Below are 9,512 nucleotides of genomic sequence, written 5' to 3'. Positions count from 1 at the left end.
TTTAAAATTTGGTTACGATTTTTACAGGATGGAGATAAATCACTTGCGGTCTTGTGAAAAGTTGATGATTGATTTGAAACCTTCATTTAATATTTTATTAAATATGTTTTCAAGTAAGGCTGCCAGATTTTTTTGCAGCACGTACCCGGGCCGGTCAAATCCAGGCTTTTTTGAATTTATAAACCTGGCATTTTCGTCAGCAGTTTTTAAATCGTATCTTAGGCTTTCAAAAATCTTTTCAAAGAAATTTTGATAAAACTTGGCCACAAAAATTCGGATGCATAAATAAAAATTTTTACATCACAATATGTTTTGTTTTGTTTGTTTTGAACATTTGCCAGATGAATTCTGGATTTCTATTCTTGAGTTTTACCTTTTGGTTTCCATTTGATGTTTATCATACTCAGATTTTTTTAACTGCATTTTTTACTTACAGGTTGATAAAAAAAAATACGATCAATTGCGAAATTAATTTGGACAACATATGTTTCGATGATATGATTTCAAAAGGCAATTGATAAATTCCAAATTCTTTTGAGTTCAGCTGCAGTATTTGAAAAAAAATATAGGTAGGTATTTCACTTGTTGTTGCTTTGTTTTATAGCTTGAAATACTCAAAACTATATAAAAATACTCTGTTTGAAGAATTATATAATAATTAAAGTAAAAATATTTAGTAAGAATTGTACCTCGACATTGCAATTTTCCTTCAAATTGTAATAAATTATTTTAATACGTGTTATTTCATGAATTCCCATGTTTAGCCTTATATTTGATTCGAAAAAACAAAACAAAAAGACGTTTTGAACTTTTAACTATGAAACCCTTTCTATAACTTTATAAAATTTGATGTCATTCAGCAACCAGCAGATGGTCAATGTTTCAGGTTTCAAATTGCATATTTGGCAGGGTGGCCAAAAGTTGTATAATTTCTTGGATTCTGCGAATTCAACCTCTAAATAAAGAGTAAGAATGAAGGAAAATGCGATTTTTGACCTTTACATTTTACATTTTTTTTGACATTCCGAGCTTAAGGAGCAATTGCCCCGGCTCAAGGAGGCCTTTCGAGGAAGAAAAAAAATTAACATTACTTTAATCATACTACTTTAATTTTAAGAGATCCAGCCAAACAAGAATTGAAACGAGAAAATTATAATGAAAACGTAAAATCTAACAAGTAAGGGCAGGGCACTTACAATAATGTAAGTTAAGGGGCCCCCTAGAACAGGAATTACAGGTTTTTTTTCCCACATTTTTATTGGTCTGGGCATTTGGTTTTGAATTATTTTACACAAAATCTGAACAAATCAAATCCAGCGATCATTCGAAAAAAAAATCTATTACAAAGTGACCAACACCTCACATTTTCATTTTTTATCAAAACTTGTCAACAACGTTCGAATTGTTTTTGAAACTTCAAAAAAAAAAAATTAATTTGAAGATAGCTGAAGGAAATTAAGACTCATTTGAGTTTTGTTTGAGCCAGATAATAGTTCGATTTTCTTGTCCGGTGAAAAACTATGAATATCAAGAAAATATTCTAGGAGTTACTCAATAGTAACTCCTAGAACATTTTATATATTTTTAAACCAATTATAAAATCAAATATTTTTTTCAATATGAAATATTTTTCCCTTTTACTTTATAAGAATGCAAAAGATGAAAAATGCAAAATTGTTGTAAGCTTTTCGATCATTATAGAAATTTGCACTTTTATTTTAAAATTACCTTCTACTTAACCAGATATCAGCAAGTTATTTTCTAGTTGATCATTCTCAAATTATTTTTGATCATGAAAACACACTCATAGTTGAATATCAAATTTCGATGAGTGGTTCTCTAAATATGAATATGATTTTAATCTTTTCTTCTTCTAGATTTATGATTATGTATCTTTAACATTTTTCCACTTATTGAAGAACTATTTGACAAAAGTTTCTAATATTTATGTTATATTTGGTCTGATGAGAATGAGAATTTTTCTTACAAAATTGTAAATAATCCACTTTTCTCGAATTCCAGCACATTGCATGAAATTGATTTTTTTAAAGATATAAAATTAAAATACCTAAATCATTTCGATTTAAATTATATATTTTGCAATTCCTGCTTTGGTCCTGATAGTTACTTTGTTTCCTTATTTTGCATGAGAAATTCATTTGTTATTTGTTTCTCAAATCTTAATTTGAAATTATAATTTTAACTTGAGACACAGAATTGTGGCTCTGACGAAAGTTTGGTTTCGAATTTTACTCTTGAACTCTTTTAGCTGTATCTCGATGTAATTAATCTTTATTTTCATTAAGTTTTTCAAATTTTCAATTCTAAATCTAAGATTTAAATGTTTTTTCTCAACTGTTATGATACAAATATTTATTCTTCTTTCGATCTTTCTAATCTGCTTACGATGATCTGCAATTAGCCATGAAAAGTTAACCATGTTGCTATCTGTTTTTGAAGTTTTCTAAATCAGTGAATTTCGATCAAGGAAGAATGACCTTAATGGGTTGAATTCCTATAACAAAAGAGAATTTCGGGAGATGATAGAGTAATTAAGTAAATTGGAATGAATTGTAGCTTTAATCAGAGTTTTAAAATAGATTAACTTTTAGGCAACATTCATTGTTTGAAGACACCAGACATAATTGTTGACAATGCAATATAAAACTCGCCGAAAAACGTCGATGAAATTAAACAACAATACATTTCGCGGCGATTACCCAACATCCATTAGACAAAATAAAAAAAACGTAATTTTCACAAAAACAAAACATAAAATTCCAAAAATATGGTTTACGAAATAAAACGTGGAAAATGTAAAAAATCATATGTTGGTGAAACGAGCCATCTAAAACATGTGTAATAAAACTTTTTTCTCTTTTTTCCGTTGGTTTTGTGTGATTTAAATTATAAAAATAATGGACAATTTTGAGATTTTTTGATACGCGAACGGATAAAAATCACTTTTGAGCGGTACAAGCCCATGGAATGTGTCTATTGTATTTCTTTTGAGACTCTTTCGAGACTCTTTTGAGACTGTTTCAAATTCTTCTGAGACTCCTTTGAGACTCTTTGAAAAACGTTTGAAACTCTTTTGAGACTCTTTGGGAAACGTTTGGGACTCTTATGAGACTCGTTTGAAACTTTTTTGAGACTCTTTGAAATTCTTTTCAGACTCCTTTGAAACTCTTTTGAGACTCTTTTAAATTCTTCTAGGACTTCTTTGAGACTCTTTTGAGACTCTTTTAAGATTTTTTTAAATTCATTTGAGACTCTTTGAAACTCTTTTGAGACTGTTTGAGGCTCTTTTATACTCTTTTGAGATTCTTTGAGATACTATTGAAACTCTTTGAGATACTTTTGAGACTCTTTTAAGATTCTTTCGAGAATCTTTTGAAACTCTTTTGAGATTCTTTTGAGATTCTTTTGAGACTCTTTGAAAAACGTTTGGGACTCTTTTGAGACTCTTTGGGAAACGTTTGAAACTCTTTTGAGACTCCTTTGAGACTCTTTTGAGACTCTTTTAAATTATTTTAGGACTTCTTTGAGACTCTTTTGAGACTCTTTTAAGATTCTTTTAAATTCATTTGAGACTATTTGAGACTCTTTTGAGACTGTTTGAGGCTCTTTTGAGATTCCTTGAGATACTTTTGAGACTCTTTGAGATACTTTTGATACTCTTTTAAGATTCTTTCGAGACTCTTTTGAAACTCTTTTGAGACTCTTTTGAGACCCTTTTGAGAATATTTAGAGACTCTTTTGAGGTTTTTTGAGAAACGTTTGAAACTCTTTGGGAAACGTTTGGGACTCCTTTAAGACTCGTTTGAAACTCTTTTGAGACTCTTTTAAATTCTTTTGAGACTCCTTCGAGGCTCTTTGGAGACTCTTTTTAATTCTTTTAGGACTTCTTTGGGACTCTTTTGAGACTCTTTTAAGATTCTTTTAAATTGATTAGAGACTCTTTGACACTCTTTTGAGACTGTTTTAGGCTCTTTTATACTCTTTTGAGACTCTTTGAGATACTTTTGAGACTCTTTTAAGTTTCTTTCGAGACTCTTTTGAGACTCTTTCGAAACTTTTCTGGAACTCTTTGAGACTCTTTTGAGACATTTTTGAGATTGTTCCGAAATTCAAAACATAATTTTTAATTTCAAAGCATAAAAATTAAATCTATTTAAAAAGCAAAACTATGAAAATTGAAAAAAAAAATGCAAGAAATTATCTTAATTGCAAAAATGTTAACATTTCATAGTTAGCAGAATAGAAAAATAGAAAATTTTAAAAATTGTATAAATTGGAAAAATTGTCAAAACTTAAAAAATTGTCAAAATTGCCAAAATTGTCAAATATGGTGAAATTGTCAAAATTGTCAATATTAAACCTTATGTACCCTATCGAATGTCAAGAACACATTCTAAGTTAATCGAGCTTAGAAATTCTTTTAGTGGTTCACTTCTCAGTTGAGTTACACCGTCTCCAACACAAATCGGTATAGCTATGTGCCAACTGAGCAGGTCTAATCCGAAACTGAAGTGAGCGGCGCGGCGGCGCAAACCGTTAACGAAATCGTAAGTTCCCTCCATGTAGCGACCAAAGTAGGCTTACGCTCACTCTCGCTTTCAACCAAAACCAAAACAAACCGCCATTCGAGCAGTTTTGCGGGGTTCGATTTTCCACGATTTCGAGCAGCCTAGTGATCCTCCCTCGGGTTTGGGGGAGACAAAACCACGTGAGACACTTGATTTGATCCTCTGAGTAAGTTGCCGAACAAATGAAAGCGAAAACGAAGGAAAACGCTGCCGGAGAGACTCCACTAACTGCTGTGGGGTCTCTGGGAGGAAAAATTGAGGTTCGTCGCTTCAAAATGAGTCGCCGCGCAAGTCTCCGATCTGAGGAGAGCGAGAAACCCCCCAGCTCTTGGGGGAAAAAGGTTATAAAATACCCTGCTCACCAGGTCACCGAAGACATTTTGCCGTAGAACGTTCCCCTGTACACAACTTGGTTTGTGTCTGTCTGTGTGTGTGTCCTTTACCCGGTTTTTTATTGCGTTATTGGTTTTAATTTTTTTTGGTTTCCCCTAGACGAGGACAACGACTTTGTGGAGTCCCCCAGGTGACCTCTCCCAAATTTTCCGAAGTGCGGTTTCAAAACTTGTTTAGTGCTCGAATCGAAGTTTCGGCTCCAGCTGGTGGTAGGTTTCGGAAGGCCTTTGGGTGCTACCCTAGGGAACTTCCCGATTTAACCTTGCCTGAAGCAAGGACCCAGTGATTAATTTTCTACAAGTCAGAGAGTGTATTTGTGTGAGGCCCCATAAAACTGAAGCTAGCCGATCGTCGTGATCGCAGCCAGTGTGAAAAATCAAACCGGGTGATGCAATTGAACTAGTCGTGAGTGGAATGCGCAACAACACGACTCTTAAACTGAAACATAAGGGAGCTTTACCTGAAGAAGAAAAAAAAAGGAAAAAAAAGCAGCCCCCAAACGACGAAGAGGACTTCGATTCAATAAGGCAGTTATTAAGGTTCCAGTTATTCCGAAAGTGAATTAGAAAACGTGTTCGGCCGCAAATTTCGCCTTCTTTTGTGACCATCGACACCTGATTGGAATAGCTGAAGCTGAATCCGGGAACAACAAAAGCTGTCCGGAAAGCGGATTTCAGAAAATCAGAAAAAAAAAATATTATTGACAACCCTCCATTTTTGAGGTGAACCTTTGAAGGCAGAAGCGGATTTGACGTCGTTGAAAGGGGAATTAAAATTTTCGAAAAAAAATCATCATCAAACAAAAAACGCCAGTGAAAGAAGCAACATCAAAAAGCTTCAGTGCGGTGATTTTGTGTGTGGCACCCTGATTGCATATGAATTAAAAAAATTGGCGAACCGTCGTTTTTGTTTCCATTTTTTCTCCGAGATTGAAGTGATTGAATGCGTGCTATTGATTTATTGACGTTTTGGCTTCGAAAAGAAGTGAAATTTCCGATTAATGATCTTAGTGACAAGAGTTGCATTTTGATGTTAAAACGTGAAACATATGAATTGATCGGATTGTTTGAAAGTGAATTGTAGTTGATCTTTTTGTTTTGATAATTTGTGTGATTTTTTTTTTGGTTTTTTTCGTTCGTCATAGGGTTTGTAGGTGATTAGTTTAGCTTTGGGTATTCAGGTGAATCGAGTTTTCTAAGGAGAAGCAGAAGGATTATCACAAAGGCGAAAATGCGTCTTCAGAAAACGGTAAGTTAATATTTTTATAATTTTTTTCTTTATAAACTTCAGTAATCATTGCAAAAGATAAAATTGAATACGATAAAATATTTTAAATTTATTATTTTCCAAATGATAAAATTGAACAACTTTTTTTTAGTTTTTAATCGTGAAAATCTTAATTAGAACACACTCACTGGAGTTCTTTGTCAACTTCTTAAATGTTTTACAGTATTAATGATAAGGTTGCCAGCTGCCCGGTTTTATCCGGGTTAGTTCGGATATTTGATATAAAATTTAAAAACAGTCCGGCCCGGCACGATTGCCCGGATTTTATTGAAAAAACCCGGATATTGCCCAGATTTATTCACTTCATTTGGCCAATCAAACAAAAACGAAATTCAACTGTCTCCTTAGAAGCCATTACTTGCTCTTATTTGTAATACTTATAATATATCATGACGAACATTTTTTCCTGTTCATCATAATTTTGACATCAGAGCTTGGAAACATTTAGTTTTGTAATCCTGTTCTCAGAATGAATATTCTTACAAATATTTCCGAAATCTGAGTTTTAAAAGTCGAATTCACATAATAAAATGAAATTAAAATTAGAAACTCGGTACTACTTATTGTATTCTTAAATTTAAAGTTCAAATATTATTGTCACATTATTAAATCAAATCGATCAGCTTCAAATCTTCTGAATAATATAAATGTTAAAATAAATATCATCATCTTTTTTCACGAATTAGCATAGAATAGCTGAAACCAAAGGTAGATTTTTTTTTTATTTCAATAGGATATTTTCTCATAAAAATTAGGAAATAACATTTAAATTTCAGACTTAGAATAGATTGTAAAAAAAGCAAAACAAAAGAACTAAATTCAAATGTGAAGCTGATTTTAAATTTCACATCATATATTGGAAACTGGAAAAATTGTCAAATAGTTATTTTGAATGCGACAAAAATAAATTTGAAAATATAAAATCAGATTGTAGATAAGATGTTTGAAACACATAATCAGTTATCATTAAAAGAATGAAATGAGTCGAGAAGATTCGACAAAGATATCGAATTCCCAAAATTTAGAAAACCACGGAACTTAAAAAACATCAGAAGATTTTAAAATGTCAATAAAATGAATCTCAATTTGAATTGATGACAATTCAGGATTAATCAATTGGAAAATGATATTTGTACTGAATTCAGAATATTTACTTCAGTAAGATTTTTTTTAAATGAACGTACATCCGAATCAGTTGAAGAAATCTTGAGTTGGAGATTTTTCAATTTAAATTTCTCATCTAAGATAGAAATTCAAATGAAAATTCAACAAAGAGTCTCAGTATGACTGATTGGATCAATTTAAGCAACTTAAGTTTTTTTTTTATATTGTTTATTTTTTTTACAAATTTCATTAAAGGTCAAAGAAGTAAATACAAATTTGCATAATTCATATTGATTCTTATGCTTACAAAGTGAAGTGTACAATCTAGATTGTCCGGTTTCATAAATTTAATTCCCATTGATTTTCAATGTTTCTCTTCGAGTTTTTCATATTTGCGTAAAAATTTCAATTTTTCCTGTAATTTGCTCTGATATTGTCCGAATTAGATTCTGTGCTGCAAATCTTCATTCAAAAACTGATAATTAGGGTGAGTGCTCCTACTTTGGACCTAGAGCCTACATTAGTCCTAAAATGCCGAAAATCGGATAAAACTCATTTGGTTTGCGTAGATTCAAGACACTCCAATGCAAATAATGATCTCTTATTCTTCCCTTATCCTATAATACCGCTTTTAGCCATATAAGATAATTCCAAAAAACTTTTCAACGTTTTAAAAAAATTACTTCCTCTTTGGTGGTAAAATAGGCAACTCAATTAGTGGGAAGTATTTCGAAAAATCAGAGAAATTAAGAATAAATCACATTGTTTAACATGCCAAGCCTAATTTTAAAGAAAAACTACCATTGTTGTGATGAATATGAACTATCCCATCTATTTTTCCTCAAATAATAGAAAATCATTGGAAAACCCGGAAAATATGTAATAGGTCCAAACATAGGACACTTTCGGCCATGATGTTCCATTTTTAGACCTGACATCAGTTTTTTCAATACAAACCAATCATTAAGGTGCAAGTTTTCATGAGGGCATAATTAAGGACCTCTATTGAACATTTCGAACATATTTTGTCAGCTTTAAGTAAATAAACAACAAGTGAACACAAAACACCTTCTTACTATTATGCTGCTGAGAAATGTGATAATAAGGAAAAGGCTTGAGATATTCATGGCAGAAATTCAGGGGTTTATTTGAATTGTAAAAAATCCAAAGTATTAGTTCGTGGTATTTTTTGATCAAAATAAAATATTTCATTGATTTTTTGATGTTTTTAGAAAAATATATCTTTTCACTGGCATTTTAGATCTAGGTCCAATAAGGGGTACAAGTCTAGTGCCAATGCAGGAACAGTAGGTTCAAAGTAGGAAATTATTATCATCCATATCTTTGTAAACCTATCAAAAACGACAAAACCAAAGATGGAAATTCTCATTGAAATTTGAGGCTAAAACCATGAACTACGATTTGGTTTCCTAAAAACCACAAAACAATCGTCCATGTATGAGAAAAACATGGGTTTATAAAAACCACCGCTTAAAGGGTCCAAAGTAGGGCAACTAACCCTAGCTACCTTAATTTTTTTTTAATCTTGACAATGCTAATAACAAAACAAGTAATTCCAGTCATCGTAAAAGTCTTATCATTTTTAAACTATTGAGCAAATATTGCAACATAATCCGCTGAGAACTCCTTGAATATATTTTTAGTTCACTAAATAAGAGAACGTGGTGTATTATTTATTGTGGGCAGACATTAAAGATTTTTTCGAACATACACGGGTAAAAAAAAAGTGTACAAGTAAAGCAAAATACGGCTGGTTACCAGAAAAAAACAAAATATTGTGGGAACAAGTCCGTATTTTGCTGGTTCTGTACACAGGAAAAAAACTAAATAAAAAACTAAAGTGGGGCACAGTGTTTTGAGGAAGCTTTATTTAAATTTGTTCTTATTGAGAAGTTTGGAAAACTATTGCAACGTTGCTGACGTATTTCGATAAAAATAATGAAATATGTAGTATTATTTCTCACTTCATTTTTATTTTTCTTGTCAAATAATCACTTGATTCTGCCTGGATTTTTCCAGATTTTGTTTTTGAAAAACTCCAAATGCTCACATTTTATCAAGTTTTGGAAAAATTGGTCCTGATTGGCCAGCCTCCATAAATGCCGAAAATTGTTTGCA

General features: G+C 31.7%; 1 protein-coding gene across 3 annotated transcripts in view; it reads left to right on the top strand.

Moving 5' to 3' along the window:
• Positions 1-4,920: 4,920 nt before the first annotated feature.
• LOC129761042 (mediator of RNA polymerase II transcription subunit 12-like) overlaps positions 4,921-9,512 on the top strand; it is a 106,609-nt gene continuing 102,017 nt past the window's right edge. Inside the window, exons 1-3 of one of the 3 annotated variants that reach the window (XM_055758742.1) lie at positions 4,921-5,017; positions 5,082-5,191; positions 6,127-6,230. In XM_055758742.1, the coding sequence (XP_055614717.1) occupies positions 6,213-6,230 (18 nt within the window). In that variant the 5' untranslated portion in view covers positions 4,921-5,017; positions 5,082-5,191; positions 6,127-6,212. Of the gene's footprint in view, positions 5,192-6,126; positions 6,231-9,512 lie in introns of all 3 variants that reach the window. The other 2 variants (XM_055758743.1, XM_055758744.1) reach the window with 2 other exon arrangements.

The sequence above is a fragment of the Uranotaenia lowii genome, chromosome 1, assembly GCF_029784155.1.
Source record: "Uranotaenia lowii strain MFRU-FL chromosome 1, ASM2978415v1, whole genome shotgun sequence".
NCBI classification, from domain to species: domain Eukaryota; kingdom Metazoa; phylum Arthropoda; class Insecta; order Diptera; family Culicidae; genus Uranotaenia; species Uranotaenia lowii.
The sequence above is the reverse complement of the archived record's forward strand: the minus strand, read 5'-3'. Positions and strand labels throughout refer to the sequence as shown.